Source organism: Sturnira hondurensis, unplaced genomic scaffold (genome assembly GCF_014824575.4).
Source record: "Sturnira hondurensis isolate 20B ecotype Veracruz unplaced genomic scaffold, ASM1482457v3 Scaffold0001304, whole genome shotgun sequence".
In the NCBI taxonomy this organism is placed as follows: domain Eukaryota; kingdom Metazoa; phylum Chordata; class Mammalia; order Chiroptera; family Phyllostomidae; genus Sturnira; species Sturnira hondurensis.
In genome coordinates this window covers 2,922,243-2,948,485 of record NW_028073935.1, presented here as the reverse complement: position 1 = coordinate 2,948,485, position 26,243 = coordinate 2,922,243, and the positions used below count along the sequence as shown (strand labels likewise).

The window sequence follows — 26,243 nt, the reverse complement described above, 5'->3', positions numbered from 1 at the left end:
AATGACAGGAGTATATTATTTTGTTTTCTGTGTTTGTAGAAACTCTTCTTTAATAACATTCCATTATCACACAAACCTCCCAGCTGGAAAGTTATTTCCAATGATAAGTCAAATTTTCCCAGGTATAATTTTGAACCTTGAACTCTGAAAACTTAAAATTATGCTATTATTTTAAATTAAAGTTGTTTCTCTCAATTTGTGGATGCTAAGGCTATTATAATAGTTTTATGGGTTTGATTGACACAGTACAGAATTTGGGGTTCTACAAGAAGTCCATTTATTACTTAATTTTCCTTTATTATAGGAAAAATAGTTTTTCAGAGAGGTTGCTGCTTTATTTTACAGTTTAGAATTAATAGTGGTTGTAATTCATTATTAACATTGGCTTTTTACTTTCTCTTTTTAAAAATATCTTTCTTCCTGGGTAGGAAGACAGGCAGTTAAACAATCAAAAAAAGCCAGCACTGAAAAAATTAACACTATTACCTACCGTGGTCATGCACCTTAAGAAGTAAGTGTTGTTTATTGAAAAAAATGTCTTCCTTTTAATAATGATAGTCATTATATATTGGTGTTCTAGAGATGTTAAAGAATAATTGCCTTCTATCAATTTGTGGAAAAGTAATAATGAATAGCACCTCCTAAATTATGTTACTTTCTCACAATTTCTTTCTTTTCCTCCTCACAATTTCTTTTACACACTGATGTCTGATGCAAACAGAACACATAGCAAACTGATATTAATGAAGAAAAAAAAAACTTGGAAACCACTCATTTTTGTACTTTATTGACTGTTTTCAGTCTGGTAAGATTATATCTGTTCTCCAAGTGTGAGAGAGAACAGAGCAAATCCTGAGAGACTGGAGCACATACTGTACAAGGCTTATGTGGCCTATTATATCATGAACTTTGTCATTGGTCCTTCTAGAATAAGGACCCTTTCTTGATAGATCATTGTTACCAAAATTTTTCATTGTTTTGCTTACATGCCTGAACAATTTTGATTACTCCTTCACTTAGCCACAGCCTACTTTTGATAGCTATAGAGAAATGCAGTAGTACACAAATACATGAACAGCATGGCCTATGACTTTCTACTAGAAAATTGCTACCTCTGTCTATCCCAACAGACAAAATGATTGTGACAGATTTCATGTTAGGCATATACACATTTCCACACAAGGTTTGTCTGAAAAGTTCAACCACTGTTAATATGTCAAGGAAAATTTACGTGACATGAGTGTAATCTGGCAGCCAAGGAGAGTGGACTAGAGTGCTCGTGCTGAACAGTGACTACTTCACTGTACTAATCAAGAGGGGGCAGTAGACCCCATTGAGTGAGCATGTGTACTGGGTGGCCGTCACATTCAAAATGACTGAGCGAGTAGAGCAAGGAATCTCATCAAATTTTGCATTAAGCTTAAACATTCCTCCATGGAAACTGTTCAGATGATTCAGAGGCTGTGGCTATGGGCAACTGGTAATTGGTAGCTTCATCACAACACACCTACTCATGCACCACATCTGGTGCAGAGTTTTTTGGCAAAACATCAAATCACTCAGGTGACTCAGTCCCCTCCTACAGCCCAGATTTGGCACCCTGTGACTTCTGCCTTTTCCCAAAACTAAAGTCACCTTTTAAAGGAAAGAGATTTCATTCAGATCATTGATAAAATTCAGGAAAATACAATGGGGTAGCTGATTGGGAAAACTGTGAGGTCCCAAGGTGCCTACTTTGAAGGGGACTGAGGTGTCCTTGTCCTATGTACAGTGTTTCTTGTATCTTGTGTCTTCAATAAATGTCTCTATTTTTAATATTACATGGCTGGATACTTTCTGTACAGACCTCGTGTGTGTGTGTGCGTGTGTGTGTGCGCGCGCGCGCATGCGTGCGTGTGTAGTATTGTCATATTTTCTATTAATAGTTGATCCTAGTACATAAAATGGAATTTAAATAGTATTTTGTTGGTATTTTTTTCAGCGAGGTGGATGGAATTCTCCCTGGTGTCTTGCAAATTCTGAGTTTTCTTCCACCTGAAACAGTTTCAGAATCATTATTCTGATAGATTAAACATTAGTTTTATAGATAGTTGTAATAATTGGAGGTCATTAGTCTTACTGTTTGTACCGTTTATATCAACATTTACCTATCTTGTGTAATTTGGGTTTGTTTTGTTTTTAACAAATCATCTTTGCCTATTTTTGAAAACAGGAACTAAATTTAATACTGCTTTTGCAAACTTAGTAAGATGCTCGGTAAATAATGAATGCATGAGTAACTTTGTATGTTGGAATACTTTTTGGAAACATCACCTAATATGTGAGAAAATCCAGAGGAAGCTACATTAGAATAGAATCTACATACACTGAATTCACTTTTTCATACACTGACTTCACGTTTTTTAAAAATTATTATTGCAGGCAGGACCTTAAAGAAACATTTATTGACAGTGGTGTGATGTCTGCCATCAAAGAATGGCTTTCACCTCTCCCAGATAGGAGTTTGCCAGCACTAAAGATTCGAGAGGAGCTATTGAAGATTCTGCAAGAGGTTAGAGGCAAATCTGTTTGCTCTTCATTAATTATCTAATGTGTTTCATATTATTACAACCTCTCTTTTTTACCATGTATTTATACATTTTTCTCTGCCATTACTTGTCAGAAGAAGGGTTTTATTTGGTATTTTTTTTAGGAACATACTAAAGTAAAATCATCATAAAAGTAAGCCCTGATAAACTTCATGTAACTATAGCATTGAAGGAAAAAGATCCTGGAGTAACTATGGTTTATATGTAGAGTAGTACAGTAATGGGCATGTTTGGGGGAGAAACTTGAAGTAAAAAGATCAACTTCAGAATCAGATAAACTTGCATTGGAATCGAGCTGGGCTGACTTTCCATGGCTGTGACACCTTCAGCAAGCTACTTAACTTTTAAAGGAATTCTCGAGGAACCTCCTATGTGCTAGGTATTCTTATTCCTCACAGCAAACCTGCAAGGTAGGTGTAATGTCTCCATTTTACCAATGAGGAAATTAAGACTCAGAAGTTAAATGACTTGTCTAAGATCACATTACTAGCAAAGGGCTGTGCTTGAGTTCAGGCGTAGGTCTTTTTCATTCTGGGCCTATGCTGACTCTTGTATTAAACCACTAACCTCTGAGTATACTTAGCTCATGCTTTCTCACTTTATTAAATTTTACTTGGACTCAGCAGTAATACCGAACTCTCAGCTGTTGATACAAACACAAAATATCCTTGTGATCAGTGTCTGTCCATCCTGAAACCATTTTCACAGTTTTTTGGTTACTTTATTATGAATTAACCAAGTCTCAGAAGATTCTCTAAAATAGATTGGCAGGACTCCCAGTTTCTGAGTAATTAATGTGTGTGCATGTGTTTATGTTCTCAGCTACCTAGTGTGAGCCAGGAGACCCTGAAGCACAGTGGGATTGGACGAGCAGTAATGTATCTCTATAAACATCCCAAGGAGTCACGGTCCAATAAGGACATGGCAGGGAAACTAATCAGTATGTACATTTTGCTTTTGTTGTATTTCTGTATATATAAAAGGTAACTATATTTTTACCACCATTCATTTTAAATGAATCAATGAAGTGGAGTAGAAATAAAATTTTGGTAACTTCTTATGGTACCAGCTCTTTTCCCTTAGACTTAAAATGCTTGTAAGTATATTTAAGTGTGCAATCCATAATTAAATACAGCAACTAAAGTGATGTATTTTCTAATCATGGATCAAGAGCAGACTTTCCGCCAAGATGGAGGCATAGGTGGAAACACTGCCTTCTCCCACAACCAGGTTTGGACACAACAAGGTTTGGAGAACTAGGACACACCCAAAGACCAGAAAACGGAATTATACGGAAGTCCGACAACTACCAACCGTTCAACGGGGACGGTAAGAGAGGCGGAGCCAGCAGCGGAGCTGCTGTCGGGCAGGACAGATTCCCCTGACCTAGGCGCGCAGGCAGCCCGGAACCAGTCGGGGTGTGGGGCAGACTGACCATGGTCGCACATTCGCGCACAGTGAGATGGACCACACAGGCCCCAGGGGGTGAACCCAATGGTGGAAGGCTGACGGCGGGGGCACACTTGCGTGCAGTGGAACGAAACGCGTGGGCCTGGTGACGGTGGTGGCTGAGGTGCCGGGGCCGTGGCAGCAGGCGGCAGACGGAAGGCCATTGTCCCTCTTTGACTCCTCCCCCACATACAACGTCACAACCCAGCGACTTAGTTGCCCTGCTCTGGTGAAAACCTAGGGCTCCGATCCTGCTACTTAACAGGCACAAACAGCCCAAGAGATGGCACAAGAAGAACTCAAAGTCCCAGAGCCAATAACTCTAAGCGACCGAGAAATTGCCAGCCTCTCAGAAGCACAATTCAAGACACTATTTATCAGGATGCTCACAGAACTGGTAGATTATAGTCATAAATTAGAGGAACACAGTCACAAATTAGAGGAACATATGAAGGCTAAACTAATTGAAATGAAGGGGGATGCACAGGAAACCAATAGTGATGGAAAGGAAACTGGGACTCAAATCAATGGACTGGACCAGAAGGAAGAACAAAACATCCGACCAGAAAGGAATGAAGAAATGAGAATTCAAAAAAATGAGGAGAGGCTTAGGAACCTCCAGGACATCTTTAAACATTCCAACATCTGGATTATAGGGGTACCAGAAGGGAGAAAGAAACAGCCACGAGTGGAACACTTATTTGAACAAATAATAAAGGAGAACTTCCCCAGTCTGGCAAAGGAAATAGACTTCCAGGAAATCCAGGAAGCTCAGAGAGTGCCAAAGAAGTTGGACCCAAGAAGGAACACACCAAGGCACATCATAATTACATTAGCCAAGACTAAAATGAAGGAGAGAATCCTAGAAGCAGCAAGGGATAAGGGGACAGTCACCTACAAAGGAGTACCCATCAGACTGTCAGCGGATTTCTCAAAAGAGACCTTACAGGCAAGAAGGGGCTGGAAAGAAGTATTCCAAGTCATGAAATCCAAAGACCTACATCCAAGATTGCTTTATCCAGCAAAGCTTTCATTTAGAATGGAAGGACAGATAAAGTGCTTCTCAGATAAGGTCAAGTTCAAGGAGTTCATCATCACCAAGCCCTTATTATATGAAATGTTAAAGGGACTTATATAAGAAAAAGAAGATGAAAAATGTGAACAGTGAAAGGACAGCAAACTCACAGTTCTTAACAACCACACCTAAAACAAAAGCAAACCAAGAGGACAGCTAGATCAGGAGTGGAACCATAGAAATGAAGAACACATGGAGGGTTAGAAACGGGGGTGGGAGGGGGAGAAGTGGGGAGAAGGCACAGAAAATAGCATAGACAGTAGGTAGAAAATAGGGGGGAATAGTGGGCGAGTGGGGAACAGTAGGGCGAGAATAGTGGGGGAAATATAGAATCTAAAGAACTTGAGACATGTGGTTATAAACTAGGGGGGAGAATGGTTGGGGAGGGAGTGTGCGGGTGGAGGGGAATGAAGGGGGGGAATAGAACAACTGTAATGGTATAATCAATAAAATATATTTTTTAAAAAAAGAGCATATAGTGAGAGAGGTATTAGAATACAGGCCCTTGCATTAGTCATACCTGGGTTCAAATCCTAGATTCACCACCTACCTTACTGCATATCTTTAGGTTCATGGTTTAAGCTCTAAGCCTTGTTTTTCTTCTCTGCAAAATGGAGAATTACATTTTCACTAGGGTTTTTGTAAAGATTAAGTGAGAGAAAAAAAAATATATAGCACAGTGCCTAGCACATAGTACGTCCTCAGGAAAAGTTAGTCACTGCTGCTATTGTTATTACTTTTATAATGGTTTTCCAAGCCTTTTTATGTTCTTATTTAATGAAACCAAAGGAGTCTAACTAAAATCCATCCAATCAGCTGCCATGTTGTTAATGAAATCTTTTAGTTTTATGAATGAAAAACAAGCCCTGGCTGGTGTGGCTCTGTGGATTGAGTGCCAGCCTGCAAATCAAAGGGTCACCAGTTTGATTTCCACTCTAGGGCACATGCCTGGGTTGTGGGCCAAGTCCCTACTTTGGGGCATGCAAGAGGCAGCCACACATTGATCTTTCTCTCCCTCTCTTACTCCTTTCTCCTCTCTAAAAATAAATAAATAAAATATTTTTTTAATGATAAACGAGTATTTTTATTATTCTCCTTAACTTTTCCTGTGCTCCACGTTAGAAATTTTTAAACTTCCATGCTAGATTGAAAAGCAACTACTTCTATATATGAAAATAATAATTAATTTTCTATTGAATGTTATAAAGTAGCAAAAGCTTTTAGGGAAATTTAAATTTTTTAATAAACCAGAGAAGTATTATATCTTTGATCTTGTTAATAATCTGTAATTTACTGCCTGTTAAATAAAAACGTTTTGATGCTTTTATGCAGTAGTTCTCGATGCTTTTATGGCCGTAGACTGAGAGAAGCAGAATATTCCCACTGGTTAAGTCCCTTACAGTGGAAAAATAATACTCATTACTCATTATCACAGTGATTCCAAATCCAGGGGTGAGGTTGGCAGGTCACTTTGCAAAGATATTTAGACCACCCCCTTGATGAGACTTCCTGCTTGCTTATTAGTTTGATAACACATATGTTCTGTTTGTAAAAGGTCCTTTATTGTTTTGATAGTGTATTAAATGCAGCAGTAAACTATATTGTGTTTTAAAATAAAAATGCAGTGTTGGTATCTGTGGATAACTAAATGGTGGGCCTATAATATTTTTTCATGTTCATCTTAGCAACTTTCTTAGATTTAATGAAGCCCAGCCTCTACATCTGCACTATTAAAATGTAATTTTTAAAGGTTTAGACTATTTTGACAAGTAATAAGGGAGTTTTTCCTTAGAATAAAAAGAAGAATTTCAAGATTTTTCTATTTTCAGTAGAATAAATTAGAAATTAGGTTGTCTGTATAAAATGTCATCACAGGTTGTTGATGACTGTGAAAGTGAGTTAGATATTACTCTCATGATTACATGTTACAGGTATGGTCCTGAAAGAATGCTAGCTTTAATGAAAGAATATTCTAAATGCCTAGATATGACATAACACTAGGGTGTAGGTATTTCAAGAAATGGTAGGAGGAATAATAGTTTATGGACTAAATAATTGATTTGTCTTTGTTACAGATGAATGGTCTCGGCCTATATTTGGTCTTACCTCAAACTACAAAGGAATGACAAGAGAAGAAAGGGAGCAGAGAGACCTAGAACAAATGCCTCAACGACGAAGAATGAGCAGGTATGAGGGAACAAGTATGAGTAAGTGGATTGAATGTTATTGTTGCTATAACTCAGCATTTTTGCAAGTAAGATCATTAGGAAACCTAAGATAGGATTTTGTCTTTCCTCTTAGCTTTATGTATCTGTGTAGTCATAATACCCTCTTAATTAATGTGGAATAGTATATAAGTCTGCACTCTCCCAGACTTTTCTGGTTTGATCAGGTGTAATATGGCCTCTGCCATAATTCTGAAGGTTGCTTTTCTTGGCCCAGCCATGTGCAGAAAAAACTATGTCTTTCTCAGTCCCATTTCCAAATTCTTAAAAGAAAAAAATATTGGTTCAGTTTGTATCAATAAACTGGATACTGTTGTATCCAGGATGGCAAGGTCATTAGTTATACATATGGCAGTTACCATTCACCCATAATGAAACCAGGTATGTAAAACTAGGAATTATTTTTTAGGGGAAGGGACTTAATTGTGGTCTGAGTTTAATGTTTCATTTTGTTCTTTTTTTCTTATAAAGTTAGAAGATTCTAACATTCCTAATATTTCATTGATTACCTCTTCCCCAGCACTGGTGGTCAGACACCCCGAAGAGACCTGGAAAAGGTGCTGACAGGAGAGGAGAAGTAAGGGTTTTGTATTAGTTTTTTTTTCTTAGCCTATGTAGAGAATATTCTTTTTGTTGCTTTAAGAAAAATAGCAAATAAAATTATGTATGTTCACACTGATGAAGGATCATTTTCAGTTTAACATTTATTGAATATCTACAAAGCATTGTATAGGATGTTCTGGAGGATGTAAGGAAGATTGAGAAATAGTTTATTCAATAAAGATTTTAGCTACTTGCTATGTACCAGACCTCTGTGTTAAGCATTGGATATACAAAACTGAATTAAAAATAGTCCATACTCTCACCAAGTCTTTAGGGGGATTATAGACAAAGGGAGATCTTAAGCCAGTGGTGGGATAAGTGTGTGGAAGGCCTGTGTGAGGAATGGCAGGTGGACTGGAGTGGTTGGGCAGTAGTGTGGTGCCTGAGATGGTTGAAGATAATGCTGGATATATAGATACAGACCACATTTTGAACAGCTTTAAATCAAGATGAAGAACTTTCACTTTCTTTGATACCATAGAAAGCATTTGAGCATGAATGTGTAGTCATCAGATTTGATTCTGAATGACTGGCATGGTGTAGGAAGGGCTGGAGGGTGGTAACTAAAGGCAGTGATATAGTTAAACTGAGACAATAATGGGGAAACAGAACGTTTAGAAGACTTTGCAGGGGCAAAATTGCCAGTAGTAGGTGACTTAGTCGGGTAGGAGTTGGCAAGATTTGAAGATACCAACCTAAGGAGATGAGCTGATGGTGTTCACTAAAAGAGGAGAGAAGGAAGCTGGTCCTGGGATGGAAGTTGAGGGATCCATGCAGCAATGTGAGTGGTGATGAGGCCAGCTGAGACAGACTGGGAGGGTGTGTTGGGTAAGCTTGGCAGTGCAGATGAGGTTTGCAACAGGTGTGTATCTGAGGAGGATGGGCGCAACTGTGATTGATTACTTAAGCAGCATGCTCTTCTCATTCTTAGGGCACTCAGGCCTGGGGATCCTGGATTCTGTGCCCGTGCAAGGGTGCCTATGCCTTCAAACAAGGACTATGTGGTCAGGCCTAAATGGAATGTGGAAATGGAGTCATCCAGGGTAAGCAAGCAGGGGAATAGTAAGGTAGATTGCAAATGCACATTACCGTCTTGTGTTTTACCTCTCGTTTAATAATCCTTAACTGCTCTTGCAGTTTAACTTATTTCAAGTGAGCTTTTTTATCAAGCGAGATCATTCATTGCTCATGAGCTCATAAGCTTCATACTTAAAGCAACATTATGAAGTCAAGAAGTTTTGTTTCTTATTTGTTTATTTCCACTAAATCCTGGAACCTGTGTTTTTATATAGTCATTTTTTTTAGAACCATGAGAATCAGAACTCACCTGCTTATACAGTGTCCCCTCCCTTTCTCTTCGTCTATTTTAGGTGGTTCTGTTATGAAATAATTAGGGTAGACACTTCCTCTGTCATCCCTGCAAATATTATGCAGTGATCATCACTAATTTTTATTAATCTTTTTTTTATTCTCCATTCCCACCACTGTTTCTAGCCTGGTATTCTTAAAAGGGACCTTAACCGATTGGAAAAGCATAAGAGGCGATTTGCCGAACAGAAACGACTCAGCAGAGTGCACCATGCTGTCAAGTTCAGCATTGAAGGCAACAGGATGCCCCTGTAGTTCTGGCTCTATCTGAGTATATCCAGGAGGTATCCCCAAGGAGGCATGCTCTGGGTGTGGGCTTGAACTTTCAGGAGCTAAAGGAAAGACAAGTGTGGGTATGCTTGCTTATCTAGACAAGGTGGGGTCTTCTTTTAGTTTCTGAAATGACCCTACCAAGCCACTTAGTGTCATTTAGGTCCTCTGGAGTATTTAGAATTTGGTATGAAGTTGTCTCCTCCTTTATTGGTACCCTAGAGACCAACAGATCATTTCTTCTCTGATAAGTATTTTGGTCTTCTTGACTGGTACCCATTTTTATTAAAAAGGCTTATGTTAGGGCCTAGAACCATAGTCGTCTATATTACAGGCATAGAAATTGGTTACTTGCTCCTTAGTGGGAGGGAGGTGCTTGTTTTCCCGTTGTTAGTGGCTCAGTACCACGCATTTGGGGACTCATTGAATGAAGCCTGACACTGAATATTTAGGAAATAAATTTGGTTGAAACGTAAATTCAGTATGTGGTTGGAAATGAAAAAGACTTTGGAACATTTATAAAGCTAGTCTCACTGACCTTCTGTGCTCTGGAATTCATAGTGCACTTTTGTTGCAGTATATCCTAGAGAGGGAGAATGCTGCATGCCTTTTGTGATTTCATCAACCCCACTTTTGTAGCTACTTCCCTGGATTATACTCACTTTCCTATCAGTTCACTTTGCTCTGAAGCTACTAACAAAACAAAGCATACTTTTGTATTTGTTGAGAACAAATAAAGGGTAGAAGAGTTCAAGTTCAGTGGCTCAGACTTCTTCATCTGTACTTCCTTCCCTTTTTTTCTTTTATCCATACCTTGTCCCTTGATATCCCTTCTCTTCCTGCAAACACCCCTGTTTCTTTTATCTTAACTTTTTTCATCGCCTCTTCTCTCTTTTTATCCCTCTCTTTCATAGTTTCTTTTCCCTAGCACATGTATTCATGAGAGTTAAGAATTACAGTGTGGCAAAGGAAATGTCATAAATAATCTGTATGGCCAGTCTACTTTGGAAGCCTGCTTTTTGTCCTTAGGGTGTGCGCCTGTCTGCTATTGTTGATGGTTCTGGTCCTGCCTTTCCTGTGGGGTGCTGGGGTGGTGGGAACAAGTGGCCTAACCTTCTGCTGGAGCAGATAGATGACCAGCATGAGGAGAGGGAACTTCTAGTAGATAGAGTTCCTTTCCTTTATCCTCAACACTCCCAGGATTGTAATGTGCTGATATTTAACTAGGCCTGAGTCTGGCTTGTAGAGCTCTTTGGAAAAAAAATACAACATGTTTTGACTGGTGGTCCCATTTTACATATTCAGTATAAAGACATTACATGTCTTTAAGCTACCTGGCAGTTTCCCTGGTCAGGAAGATATCTTGCTGAATGCACTTGATCTTGTCTGATCTTGGAAGCTAAGCAGGATCAGATCTGGTTAGTACTTGGATGGGAGGAAGATTCTTGCATATTCATTCACTCAGGGCTTTCACATTGCACTGGCACTAGTGAGTATTAATAGAAAACATATTGTCCGAGAAGAAAATTGGAGTGAATAAATGGCTTTCAGATGAAAGTTTTCTTTTATACAGGTGTGGGAAAAAGTAAGTTTACAATTGTTTGTATGGAAAATAATACAATAATTAATAAATAATATTAGAATAAGCTCTGTTTATGTACTCACAACTGTAAACCTACTTTTGCACATCCCTGTATATAATTTTTATTTTTGAAATAATATAAGTAAACATAAAACACCAGAATAGCTTCATTCCCACAGTCCTGCTCTTCCTCTAAGTCACCACTGTTAACAATTTTGATGTGTTAAATATACCTCCAGTAATGCTTCAGACTTTGTTTTTCTTATTATAGTTGTAGAAAAATTTGAGGTAGTGCAGAGAAAAATCACCCACTGTTCAAAAGCACTTTGTTGTATTTTTTGCCTTTTTTTCTATTGCTACTTTAATTAAAATTATGCTGTATATAATTTGAATCACTTCTTTTTTAAAAATTATTTTTTTATTTTGTTTATATATCTTTAGAGGGGAAGGGAAGGAGAGAGGGAGAGAAATATCAATGTATGGTTGCCTCTGCCGAGGACACACAATGTATCGTGTGTCCCCTGTTGGGAACTGGCCTGCAACCCAGGCATGTGCCCTGACTGTGAATTGAACCACGATCCTGTGGTTCACAGGCCTGTGCTCAATCCACTGAGCTACACCAGCCAGCTTAATCACTTCTTATTAATTCACCATATGGATTTATTATTTATAATGGCTGCATAATAGTGTTATCAGTTTGTTTCTTCATTTCTCTCTAGTTTCTGGTTTTCTCTCCTAAATAATGCAGTAACCTCCACTGCATTCAATGTTTATATGTTAATTTATTCCATGGAGTGCTTTATTTATTTTTAAGAATTTATTTCTTTTTAGAGAGAGGGGAAGGGAGGGAGAAAGAGAGGGAGAGAAACATGAGTGTGTGGATACCTCTCCTGCACCCCATACTGGGGACCTGGCCTATAACCCAGTCATGTGCCCTGACTGGGAATCAAATCAGCAACCCTTTGGTTTGCAGGCCAGCGCTCAGTCCACTGAGTCACACCAGCTAGGGCCATGGAGTGCTTTAAAATAATATTAAAATAACAAAAGCAACGCATGTTTTTATATCAACTTTTAAATAGAGACAGCACAAATAAAATTAATGTCAGTTGTTAATCCACCACATCTTGACATTACTATTTCAAGTTACTTCTTTTGGGTCTTTTTTATATACATACGTAAACATCATTACTGGTTTTGGGTTTTTTGAACACATAAGCAAAATCCTGATCATATTTCATTCCTCGTTAGGTTCGTCTTTTACTTAGCATGGTAAAAAATTTTTTTAGTGACCATTTTTCAGTAACATAATACTGTGTTAGAATGCAATTGTACCATAATTCTTTTTAAGCAAACCCATCTTGCTATTCTTTTAGGCTACTTTTGGTTTTTCACTGCTAAAACAGTGATAAAACTGTTCACTGATAGTACTGCATTATACTTTTACTGTCCTAATGGAGTGTTTATAAGGTTGATGATTCGGAAGAGAGGTCGTTGAATTTAGCATGTAGTACTGTGTTCTGTGTGTTTTCAGGCTTGAGGTGACTAGGCATCTGGCAGCACAAGTCTTTAAGTTGTAACTAGGAGTAGAGCAGCACGACCTGACCTGGGTGTGTGTATTTCAGTTGCTGGGATGGAAGGGCTCAGATTATAGATCACGTCCTGGGAGCGAGCAAGGAGAAATGTAGGCTGAAGTGTTGAGCTGCTGAAAGTTGGGTAGTTGGCATAGATCTGAGCAGTGTAGACTGTCTACAAGTACTGTAAATCAAGGCATATTGTCTGAAAGGAAGTCAGATATTTGGGATTCTTCAGGAAATCTGGGGTATTTCAACTCTGTCTCCCAAAGTCAGATGGCTTATAAAGTCTGATGTTCAAAGGTCCCCTCTCTCCATCTTTCCACCCATCTTCCTCCAAGGAGGTTTTCAAAAGAAGGATGGTAGCACAGCTCTTTCTCTTCTGATAATGAATTTTTATGCTAACTCAGTATTAGTGTCAAATATTAAGAGTATTAAAATTGATATAAAAGTATTTCAAATTGGAATATTCCTAGAAAATCTAGGATTGATGATCAACATGGTTCTTATTTAAGAATGTTCAAACTCTTGTAGGGTTTCTTGCTTATATCTGAGTGTGGAGTTGAGTCCAGAGGTGGGATAGACTGAGGAGGGTCCCAACATAAAGGAGCTTCACTATACCAGCACAGCCCCTGGAGTGTGCCCCAGGCCCTGCCTTCTTTTAGCATTCTTTGCATTGAGCTTCACAGGTGACTTACTAGTAAGCATGCAGGGGAGAAGAATTAGGAAAACCCTTCTCTTTTTTAACCATTTCAACATTTGTTTTTTAATTTTTTATCCTAACCCGAGGGACATGATTATTGATTTTTCTAGAGAGGGGGAAGAGAGATAGAGAAACATCAACTGGTTATGTCTTATACATACCTCATTCAGGGACTTAACCCACAACCTAGGCGTGTGTCCTAACTGGGAGTTGAACCCATGACCTTTGAGTTTATGGGATGGCGCTGCAAACAACTGAGCAACCACTGACCAGGGCTCAACATTTTTAAAGGTTGGAATTATTAGCAACACTAGAATTAGCAAGAAGAGTTCACCCTGACCTTTGACATAAATAGCAGACTTTTTCAGCATTTCTAAAAGGTGTCTATTTCTTAGAGACCACATCTTTTTAAAACATACAATCTTTTCTTTTTTAAAAATATTTTATTTATTTATTTTTAGAAAGAAGGGAGGGAAAGGAGAAAGAATGGGAGAGAAACATCAATGTGTGGTTGCCTCTCCTCTGTCCCCTACTAGGGATCTGGCCTGCAACCCAGGCATGTGCCCTGACTGGGAATCGAACCAGCGACCCTTTGCTTCACAGGCCTGTGCCCAATCCACTGAGCTACACCAGCCAGGGCTAAAACATACAGTCTTTTCAAAATGTAAAGGAAATAACCTGGCAACTAATCTTTTAAACATAAAGGGCAAGCAAGAAGAGATGTAAGAAGTAGGAAGCCCCTTGGATCAAGAGACTTAATGTTCTTTTTGTGTCAAATATATTTATTTAACCTAAATCTAAATGATTGCAAAGTAGTAATAATAATAGTCATTGTGATATTTACATTGAGCACTATGTGCCATCTTCTGTGCTTATGACAGTATTTTCTCAGGTACTTCTCCCAGCAGTCCTGAAAGGAGTACAGACTTAGGGGTATGATTTGCCCAGGGTCACAAAACCTGCTGAGGCAGAACAGGGATTCACCTAAGTGGGAAACCAGAGCTTCAGCTCTTCATAGGTTTACTTCGCTAATCTCTGACCTCATTCATCATATTTAAGGCTTTTTCTCAGATGACTTTCTTTGCTTTAGAAGATCATCATTCCTTATACCAGCACTGTTTGAAAGTATATTGTTAGGTGGTCAGTTCCACATTTGGTCTTTGAAAGGAAAAAGTGTGTAGTCGACATATAATTGGATGGAATTGGGGAAATCATACTTTCACTTTTTTCTCTTTTCTCTCATGTAGGAGATTTTCATGGACTAAGCAGAATTTACCAATAAGCCACAGATAACAACAAAATTATTGTTCACTGAGAGTTCATTATGTTTTCTAACATTGCTATGTGCATGCTGTGTTGTGCCTAAGGTCACCAAAGCACATTGTTGTTATTTCAGAGCTAGGAGCTCTTCTAACCACTAACTTTCAAATAAAAAAAGGTGAAAGACAAAATTAGATGTATTTCATTAATTGCTCTTTAATTTTTAACCCATTTTTAGTTTCAGGGGACCTCCAAGAAGGGTATCAGTCGACTGGATAAACAGATGAGAAAGTTCACAGATATCAGGAAAAAAAGCAGATCTGCACATGCAGTGAAAATCAGCATTGAGGGCAATAAAATGCCTTTGTGACCTTGCCTGGGATATGTCTCCATCTTTGCTCTAAGAAATGTTCAGTGGACTCTTTTGGAGAATGATGATATTTTAATTTTTTTTAGTGTATCTGTAAATGGTTCAGCTTGTATCAAATATTGTCATAGGATGTACGTTTCTCTCCATTGTATTTAAAACCATTTGTTGTGTACTTTGTACAGAGAAATACTAGTCACACTTCTATAAACCTTACACAATAAAATTACAGTCTGATTTTGGGAGACTGTCTCTTCATTGTCTTAGAGGATTCCTTGGTAGTGGGGGTTGAAAATTGGTTCTTGGTGAATGAAAAAAAGACCTTGATATTAGAGTGGTTTGTGATCTTTCAAAGTTCAGCCCTGCCCCGCTGTAATATCATAAGGAATTTGGTCTCTGTCCTGGGTTCCTGTCTAAAAGGAATGTCCTTGTGATTCTAATAAGGTGACCCCTGGTATGTTCCTATATAGCTTTAGGTTGGGGTCTGGTCACCAGAAAGACCTTAGAGGTCTGTTTTATAGGATTGGGACTTTGGGCAGGCCTGACCTGAGGGCTGCTAAAGATTGAATCTAGGCATTCAGTCATGTGGATAATGATTTAATCAGTTGTGCCTAAATAGTGAGGCCCCAATTAAGAATTCTGGATAGCAAAACTTGGTGGAATTTTTTTTTATTTTTTAAAAGATTTTATTCATTTATTTTTAGAGGGGAAGGGAAGGAGAGAGGGAGAGGAATATCAATGTATGGTTGCCTCTCATGTGTCCCCCACTGGGAACTGGCCTGCAACCCAGGCATGTGCCTTTACTGGGAATCGAACCGCAATCGTCTGCTTTGCAGGCCCTTGCTCAATCCACTGAGCTACACCAGCCAGGGCCTTGGTGGAATTTTTTGATTGGCGAACATACTAATGTGCTGAGATGGTAGAATGCCTTGATTTCACCAAAAGGGTGTGTAAGCTCTGTGTTTTTTTCACAGAACTCACCCTATGTGTGTCTTCATTTAGCTGGACCTCCTAATTAGAATCCTTTATAATAAAACTATAAATACAGTGCTTTCCTGATTTCTGTGTCATTTTAGTGACTTCTTGGACCTAAGGGGATTGTGGGAACCCTTAGATTTGTAACCAGTCAACCAGAAGTGAACTCCACTTGCAGCTAACATTTGGAATGGAGACAAACTTGTGGAGGATTGAACCCATAAACGTGTGAAGTCTGATGCTAACTCCAAGTTGTTATTGTCAGAATTGAATTGTAATACCCTAGTTGGGATATTGCAACAAATAATTTCTTACTATCTTTCTTGTTAGGGAAATTTTCATACCTTGGAGAGGTTGCAGGTTCAGTGCCAGACCACCTCAATAAAGGGAATATTGCAGTAACATAGTCACATGAGCTTCTTGGTTTCCCGGTGCATATAAAATCTGTTACACTATAGTCTGTTAGCTGTGCATTATGTATTAAAAAACACTGCATACCTTAATTGAAAAATCCAATATTGCTAAAAAATGTTAACCATCCCCTGAGCCTTTGTGCTGGTGGAGTGGTCTGCCTTGTGTTGATGCTGCTGACTGATAAGGGTGATGGTTGCTGAAGGTTATGTTGGCTGTGGCAATTTTTAAAAATAAGACAACAATGAAGTTTGCTGCATTGGTTGACTTCCTTTGATGAACAATTTCTCAAAGATCATAATAAGTGTAATAATGAAAAGGTTTGAAATATTGCGAGAATTACCAAAATGTGACAAGAGACTGAGCAAATGCTAGAAAAATGGCACTGATAGACTTGCACACTCAGTGTTGCCACAAACCTTTGTTTTTGGGGTGGGGAGTGATATCTAAAGTACAATAAAATGAAGCGCAATAACAAGGTATGTCTGAAATTTAAATTTCAGTTGTCTCCTTTGGGGGTATTATAATGAAAAAAAGATTGAAAGGTACTGTCCTAGAGGATATGTGGATATAATTTAGCATCACTATACTAATTGCTTATTGCAGTCCGGCAGTTAAGCTAGAAATTATTGTAGTTTACAGCTGTATTCCATTTGAGGGGTACTTTTAAAGTATTTTAATAGCCTGCAGATTTAATTAGAAAACTGATTAGTCCAAGTGACTAAATGAAAGAATCAGTTATTTGTTTTAATTACAGAAATTCTACTCTGATAGAAATTGGGGTAGGCTTCCAGTCAAGATGGCATTGTAGGTAAACACAGGGCTCACATCTTCCCATAACCATGTGAGAATTGCAACTAAACTACAGAACAATCATCATTCAAAATCACCTGAAATCTAGCTGAATACAAGTCCTATAGCTATAGATAAACAGAAGAAAACACAAGACTGGTCAGAGGGGTGGAGATACTGAATGGGCTGGTCCTACATGCACACAGGGCATTCAAGGATTGGGAGGGATTTCTCAACTGTAAAGGTCTCCCCTGAGGAGCAAGGGGTCCCAGACCCACATCAACTCCCAGCCCAGGGTCCCAGTGCCAGGAAAAAACTCATAATTTCTGGCTATGAAAACCAGTGGGGATTGTGGATGAGTGAGACATGGCTGCTGGAATTCCAGGTGTTGGTCTTAAGTGGCCCACACAGGGACTTAACTCAGACTCACTCACTCTGAGCTCCAGCAGTAGGGCAGTAAGTAGCTGGAAAAGTGCCTTGGAGAAACGGAGAGAAACTGAATTTCTGGCTTAAGGGTGAAAGGAGGACACAGCATTTTCCCACATAGAAATGCTGGCGAAGGCCATTGTTCTTTTGCTGAGCCTTTCCCTACAGAGCTGGCAGGCAGGCACCATATCTGAGTCTCCATCAACCTGGTTAATACTGTAGCTCTACCCTGGTGATTCCCTGACACACTGCCCCATTCAATTTTAGGCCCACCCAAGCCATTTCCAGTGGCTTTTCCATACAAATCGCCTTTCCTGCTTCATGATTCAGACTTTCCTAAAATCTCAAGCAAGCATCATCTGGCCTCTGCATACCTCCTACTTCTTGCTAAGTGCCCCAGGCATGGCACTAGTAGCAGATGGCCTTGGATCATAGCTTGGCCTCTGTATCATCTCCAAGCCCAGCACAAGTAGTAGCCAGCTGAATCCAGTGTTCTTGGGCAGGGAACGGGCAGTAGCTGATCTTGCGCCTCGAAGAAGGGCCCAGAGACAGTGCACCTGATAGACAGCTTCAGACTTCCATGAGAGACACACTCAAGTGGCAGGCTGGGCTGGCACCAAAGTCCTGCTCCATAGGATGGGCCACTACACAGCAGCTCCTTCTCTATAGTTGTAGCTGGTCCTTACATAAGGTATCCGTGTGGGTCAATCCCTCTCAGTGATGTGCCAACAGCAGTCAAGTTTCAACTACAATGGGAAGGTGCACATAGTCCACATGGAATGATCTGGAGTGCCCAGCTTGGGTTATTGAGGATCCTGTGCCACCAAGCACTACATAAAGCCAGTATATCAAGCCTGGGAGACAGCAGCTCTACCTAATACACAGAAACAAACAGGGAAGCAGCCAAAATGAGGGGACAAAGAAGCAAGTTGCAAATGAAAAAAGAAATCTCCAGAAAAAGAACTAAATGAAACAGGCAAGCAAACTATCAGAGTTCAAGAAACAATGGTTGTAAGGATGTTTAAGAAACTTAAGTGAGAACAACAACATGGAAAAGAACAGGGAAAAAGTATAAAAGAACCAGTCAGAAATAAAGGATACACTAACTGAAATGAAGAATAAATTACAGGGAATCAACAGTAGAGTAGATGAAACAGAATCAAATCAGCAGTTTGGAAGATAAGGAATCAGAAAGCAATTACAATAGAACAGTAAAAATAAGAATTTAAAAAATGAGGATAGTTTAAGAAGCCTCTGGGACAACTTCAAGTGTAACAATATTTGCATCATGGGAGTGCCACAAGGAGAAAAGATAAAGCAACACATTGAAAACCTATTTGAAAAAATAATGACACAAAACTACCCAAAGAAGAAGGTGAACCCAAAGAGGTTCATACCAAGACACATTATAAGTAAGAGGACAAAGGTTACATAGGGTCCTAGAAACATACACAAACCCACCCACCTGGGAATCAGCACCAGAAGGGCTCAATTTGCTTATGGGTAGTGGGAGAAGTGACTAAAGGCCAGTCAAATTGTCCCCAGCTAATGACTTTGTTCTGTCTCAGAACCCTCCCCCACACACTGTACCACAATGCAATGACCTGGATTGCTCTGCCCTGGCAAATACCTAAGGGTCCACCCCTTACAACATAACAGGCTCGCCAACCAAAAAATTATAGAAGAACAGATGAAAGTTTCCAAAATAAAACTAAGTGATACAGAAATAGCCAATCTTTCAGATGCAGAGCTCAAAACATTGGTAATCAGGATGCTCATAGAAATGGTTGAGTATGGTTGAAAAATAGGGGAAGAGGTGAAGGCTATGCAAAGTGAAATAAAGGAAAATGTACATGGAACCAATAGTAAAGGGAATAAAACCAGAACTCACATGCATTTAATTTTCCTTAATGTCTTTATATGGCTTGATAGTTCATTTATTTTTATCACTGAATAATATTCTGCGATTATTTGTGCCATGTTTTTTTTATCCATTCATCTATTGAAGGACATCTTGCTTGCTTCCAAGTTTGACAATTATGAATAAAGCTGCAGGAAACGTGTGCATCTCTCTCTCTCTCTCTCTTTTTTTGGAAGACACACATTTATTTGAGGAGAAAAGGCCCTCCAGTAATGTATTGGAGTTTCACTGAGTCCATGCCTTCTTTTGATTACCAGAAATCCAGGTTCTGTTGTTGTCATTGTGTTATTTGGTTCTGTCATTAAAAAAAAAAAAACAACAACTATGTACTTCTGGGTAAGTTGACTCATTATCCAAATGTTGCTAGGAGGAATAAGTGAGATGTAAAGGCTGTCTGTAAACTGTAGAAAATGCTACACATATTTCGGGTATTATTTTGATGTTGAGGTTCTTTTTGGCAGTCTCAGATGATGATGGTTCTTTGATTCCTCATGATGATTTCTGAGAGCTCACAGACTTGCATAGAAGCTTTCTCAGGTCAACAAAGACCATATATATTTTTATGGTGGTGGAGGGGTGGGAAAGAAGGCAGAAGATAGGCAGTGCTGGGAACTAAGATTAAGAAGGATAGTTACAGCTCTTCTTGGTTCTTGTAGGATCCATCTGGGGGTAGCTTCCTGCAGAAGCTGGAATTTCCAAGTTAGGAAATTGGGGTTCCAGACTTATTCCTCTTCTCCCAGTTGTCATGGATGCCAATTCCTTCTGGTACCAGGAACATTTCTCCAACACACAGGCAGATTGGAGGGGGCTTAGCCAAAACATGCCTGTGGCAGTGCTGTGAAAGGAAGTGGTAGTAAAATAACACAGAGGGCTGGTGTTTTTGATGGCAGCAAACCAGGCCCAGGGACAAAGGCTAAAGTCTCCAGCCCCTCAGTCTGCCAAGAGAAGCTACCCAGGCACTGCTGGGCTGGAGGAGGGCGCTTGGAGATGAAGGGAGCACTAGTGGCCCATGGTGGTGGCCCATGGTGGTGCCCCAGGACAGTTCTAGAGGCCACAGGGTGACTACCTGTCCACTGGAACAGGCTCAGTGGAAGGAGGAGGAGGCATGAGCAGCTCCATCCATGCATCCATTGGGCATTACCACCATTGCTACAGGTGTGCACCTTTTTGAGTGAACATACTTTTCTATTCATGCTAACAGAAGTTAATTGTATGGTAAGAATGTTTAGTTTGTAAAAAACCACCAAACTGTCTTCTAAAGTGGCTGAACCATTCTAACCAGGTGACTTGGTTGGAGCCACATTGCCTGTCCCCTACGCCAAAAGTTTGGGATTGGATTCCTGGTCAGGGCACATACCTAGGTGGCAGGTTCAATCTCCTGTTCAGGAGATAGCCAAAGGATGTTTCACTCTCACATGGATGTTTCACTCTTCCTGTCCCACTGCTCCCCTCTAAAATCAATAAACATATACTGGGGTGAGGATGAAAAAAATGAATGAATAAAGTGGCTGAACCAATCTGTATTCCCACCAATGGATTAGAGTTCCTGTTCCTCCATATTCTCACCAGCATTTGGTGTTGTCACTGTTTTAGATATTTGCCATCTTAATAGGTGTGTAGTGGTATCTCATTTAATTTGTAATTCCCTACTGACATATGATGCTGAGCATCTTTCATATGCTTATTTGCCATTTGTCTATCTTTTCTTGGTGAAGTTTCTTGTTCAGATCTGTTAGCCACATTAAAATTTGGATTGTTTTCTTATTCAGTTCTTTGTTTGTTTGTTTGTTTTAAATACAACAGGTAGGTTCTCAAATAATATTGTTTCATTCAATATTATTTTGTTCTAACATTGATTAGATAATGTAGGAACTTAACTCCTGTTTATATCAATTAGCTTATGGTAAAACTGGTATTGTTAAATGTTGTTTCACTTAAAGTTGCAGAACCTATCGATAATATACAGCGAAGACTTAAAGTATTTTGGATACCAGTCCTTTATTAAATGTGCATTTTGCAAAGATTTTCTTCCAGTCTGTGCCTTGTCTTTTAATTTTCTTTTCAGTGTTGTTGTTTTTTCCAGAGATTTTAAATGAAGATTTAAATTAGATTTTTAATGAAGTCTATTTTTTTTTATGGATTGTGCTTTTGGTTGTATTTTAGAAGTCATTGCCAAGTCTGGAGTCACCCAGATTTTTCTAGAGGCCGCAGGGTTCTCTTATCTTTCATTTAGGTCTATGATCCATTTTGAGTTAATTTTTGGCAAGATGAATGGTCTGTTTGTATGCAACAAAGATGACTCCATCTTGAAACTAATCCACCATCTTGACTTCTGAGTGAACTTTGACACTTGTCTCCTGTTCTGGGTCTTGGAGTGTATATGAGAGCTCTGTGCTAGCCACATAATTCCCTTTAGTTCTGCATCTGGAGTGAGGGGCCCTTGATGTAATGTATCTCTTAAATCACTCATGCATACAATGATCCAGATCTTTCCAGCACCTGGTCCCTCTGATTACCCCCACATTTCTTTCCCAGCACATATGCCCACTGCTTTAGCTTTATAACTGGTAGTCTGGGGGGATTGAAGATGCAAAAATATGACCATCTTGCAGTCACCCAAGAAAGCATTTCTGTATATAAGTTCCCTATTAAACTCACTAACTGACAAGCTGAACTTGTCTGCCTCATATTTTGATACCTCAACTTCTTCAACATTTGGGAAACTCCTTGCATCTATGGCTGTGAAATATCTGTGAAACAGATATTTCATTTTTTTACATGTGGATGTCCAGTTGTCCCAGAACCATTTTTAAAAGAAGACCATCCATTAAAAGACCTTTGCTCCTTTATTAAATGTTAATAGACTACATTTGTGTGCATCTGTTTCTGGGCCATTTATTGTTTTATTGATCTATTGTTTGTTTTTTTCATATTTACTTTTTTCTATTGTTGTCCAAGTACAGTTGTCTCCATTTCACCCCCACCCCTCCCCACCACCGTAGCCATCCCCCATCTCACCCTCAATTCCACCCCCCTTTTGCTTTGTCCATGGGTCCTTTATACATGTTCCTGACAACCTTTTCGCCTTTTCCCCTGATTATCCCCTACCACCTTCCCTCGGGTTACTGTCAGTTTGTTCTTTATTTTAATGTCTCTGGTTATATTTTGCTTGCTTATTGTTTTTTAAAAATATATTTTGTTGATTATGCTATTACAGTTATCCCATTTCCCCCCTTCATTCCCCTCTACCCTCCCACCCACATCCCCCTCCTTTAGTTCATGTCCATGTGTCATAAGTTCTTTAGCTTCTACATTTCCCATACTATTTTTGCCCTCCCCCTATTTTATACCTACCATCTATGCTACTTATTCTCTGTACCTTTTCCCCCTCTCTCCTCCTTCCACTCCCCTGTTGATAACCCTCCAAGTGATCTACATTTCTGTGGCTCTGTTCCTGTTCTAGTTGTTTGCTTAGTTTGCTTTTGTTTTAGATGTGGTTGTTAATAACTGTGACTTTGCTGTCCTTTCACTGTCCATATTTTTTATCTTCTTTTTCTTAGATAAGTCCCTTTAACATTTCATATAATAAGGGCTTGGTGATGATGAACTCCTTGAACTTGACCTTATCTGAGAACTGCTTTATCTGCCCTTCCATTCTAAATGAAAGCTTTGCTGGATAGAGCAATCTTGACTATAGGTCCTTGGATTTCATGACTTGGAATACTTCTTTCCAGCCCCTTCTTGCCTGTAAATTCTCCTTTGAGAAATCAGCTGACAGTCTGATGGGCACTTCTTTGTAGGTGACTGTCCCTTTATCTCTTTCTGCTTCTAGAATTCTCTCTTTCATTTTAATCTTGGCTAATGTAATTATGATGCACCTTGGTGTGTTCCTTCTTGGGTCCAACTTCTTTGGGACTCTCTGAGCTTCCTGGATTTCCTGGAAGTCTATTTCCTTTGCCAGACTGGGGAAGTTCTCCTTTATTATTTGTTCAAATAATAATATTTGAACAAATATTCCTCTTGGCTGTTCCTCTTCCCCTTCTGGTACCCTTATAATTTGGATGTTGGAATGTTTAAAGATGTCCTGGAGGTTCCTAAGCCTCTCCTCCTTTTTTTGAATTGTTGTTTCTTTTTTCTTTTCTGTTTGGTTGTTTCTTTCTTCCTTCTGGTCCACTCCCTTGATTTGAGTCCCAGTTTTCTTCCCATCACTATTGGTTCTCTGTGCACTTTTCTTCATTTCACTTAGTGTAGCCTTCATTTTTTCATCTAATTTGTGACCAAAATCAACCAGTTCTGTGAGCATCCTGATCACCAGTGCTTTGAACTGTGCATCTGGTAGGTTGGCTATCTCTTGGTCACTTAGATGTATTGGCTCTGGGACTTCGATCTGTTCTTTCATTTGAGCCATTGTTGTGTTTTGGTCTGGTCCCATTTGTTATGTAGTGAGGGGCAGTTCCTTTGGTGTTCACACAGGGCGGGGCATCCCAGTGGCTGGGTTGTGTTGCTGTATGTGGGGGTGGGGTCAGAGAGGGAACAATGACATTTGCTCCACTCTTTCTCAGATTTCAGTCCCTTCTGCCACTTCCCACAAGCAAATTGGACCCTTCTGGTGCTGGTTCCTGGGTGGGTAGGCTCGTGTACATTCTAGGACCCTGTGGGTTTCTCCAACGAAATCTCTTGTGAGGCTGGGAGTCTCTCCCAGCAACTCAACTCCCACAAATGTTTTCAATCAGTGCTTTTAGGCTTTATTTTCCAGCACTGGGGCCCTGGGTTGTACGGTTGGTGTCGCTTCCCATTTTTGCCTGGTTTATCTGCAAGCGAATGTGTGACCACAGTCAGTCAGCTGCCTTGCACGCCTCACTGGGTCTGCTCATTGCCACCCAGTGCCCGGGGTCTTCCAACCGCCATCTATGTGCCCAGTTCTCCAGCCACCACTTTTTCCTGCCATGACTCCTCTTTGCTTGTCGCCAACTCTGCTCTTCTTACAGGTCTGGATGAATGGTTGTCGGACTTCTGTACAGTTCAATTTTCTGTCAGTTCTGGTTGTATTTTTGTTTCTAAATTTTTGTTGTCCTTAATTTTGGTTGTGTGAGGAGGCACAGTGTGTCTACCTGTGCCTCCATCTTGGCCAGAAGTCTATTTATTTTTTCATTGTCTATTGTTTTATTGATTTATTGTTTGTACTTTTGTTCACTAATACTATCTTGAATACTGTAGCTTTATAGTAAGTATGGAAGTCAGATAGTAAAAGTCTAATTTTGTTCTTAATTCAATATCATGTTTGCTATTATGGGTCTTTTGTCTCTCCATATAAACTTTAGATCCATTTTGTCAATATCTACAAAACAGTTTGCTGGAATTTTGTTTGGGATTGCACTGAATCTGTAGTTCAGGTTGGTAAGAACTGACATCTTGACAATAATAAGTCTATTCATGTAATGGAATGTCTCTACATTTATTTAGATCCTTGATTTCTTTTATTAAATTTTTATAGTTTTTCTCACATAGATCTTGTACATACGTGTAAATGTATACCTAAGTATTTTCATTTTAGGATATATTAATGTAAATGGTATTGTGTTTTAGATTTCAAATTCCTGTTGTCCAGTGCTGGCATATAAGAAAGCAATTGAAATTTATATATTAAGTCTATATGATATCTGTTCAGAAGGAATCCAGCTATGTAATATGAAAAATAGACATTTATTGAAGATGATACAAGATACAATAAACATTATATACACAGGATAATGATGCCTCAGTCCCCTTCAAAGTAGGCGCCTTGGGACCTCACACAGTTCTCCCAATCACCATCAGCTGCTCTGTTGTATTTTCCTGAATATCATGAATGGTCTGAAATCTCTTTCCTTTCAAAGGTGATTTCAGTTTTGGGAAAAGCCAGAAGTCTCAGGGTGCCAAATCTGGCCTACAGAGGAACTGAGTGACCTGGGTGATTTGATATTTTGTCAAAAAACTCTGCATGAGACATGATGCATGAGCAGGCATGTTGTCATCATGAAGCTGCCTATCACCTGTTGTCCAAAGCTTCAGCCTTCTGACTCATCCAAATAGTTTCTGCTCAGCTTTGCACAGTGGCAGTATCGTAGCCAATGAGGTTTATCCGAGGCGCAATTATTGCTAATTGAAAACTTTTCCCAAATAGTTTCTGATGAGTAATGTTCAAGCTTAATGCAAAATTTTATGCAGATTCATTGCTCTACTCACTCAGTCATTTTGAATGTTACAGCCACGCAGTACACATGCTCATTCAATGGCGTCTACTGCCCCCACTGACTAGTACAGTGAAGTCATCATTGTCCACGGAAGCACATTCCAGCCTATTCTCCTTGAGTGCCAAGTTACATTGATTTTTCGCAAACCATTCTCGTTAAGTTAACCATGGCTGTATTTTTTCCAGTCAGAGCTTGTATCCTGAAACCTTGCTTTAATTCCTTATTTATTCGAGGGGGTTTTGCTGTGGTGGTGGTTGTTATTTGGGAGGATTTTCTACATAGGCAATGTTGTCATTTGTGAACAAAGAAAGTTTTACTTCTTCCTTCCCAGTCTGTATACTTTCCATTTTCTTTCTCTTTCTTTAATCCTTACCTGAGGACACATTTATTGAATTTAGAGAGAAAGGTGGGGAGAGAGACAGAA

At 39.4% G+C, this 26,243-nt stretch overlaps 1 protein-coding gene and 1 pseudogene across 1 annotated transcript in view; both read left to right on the top strand.

Moving 5' to 3' along the window:
• Window positions 1-15,380, top strand: part of IWS1 (interacts with SUPT6H, CTD assembly factor 1) — a 71,703-nt gene extending 56,323 nt beyond the window's left edge. Inside the window, exons 8-14 of the mRNA XM_037070880.1 lie at window positions 429-511; window positions 2,422-2,551; window positions 3,411-3,528; window positions 7,188-7,299; window positions 7,858-7,914; window positions 8,872-8,983; window positions 14,933-15,380. Coding sequence (XP_036926775.1) covers window positions 429-511; window positions 2,422-2,551; window positions 3,411-3,528; window positions 7,188-7,299; window positions 7,858-7,914; window positions 8,872-8,983; window positions 14,933-15,064 — 744 coding nt within the window. The 3' untranslated portion in view covers window positions 15,065-15,380. The remainder of the gene's footprint in view (window positions 1-428; window positions 512-2,421; window positions 2,552-3,410; window positions 3,529-7,187; window positions 7,300-7,857; window positions 7,915-8,871; window positions 8,984-14,932) is intronic.
• A 10,287-nt stretch (window positions 15,381-25,667) lies between these two features.
• Window positions 25,668-25,825, top strand: LOC118974279 (uncharacterized; annotated as a pseudogene).
• Window positions 25,826-26,243: the final 418 nt, after the last annotated feature.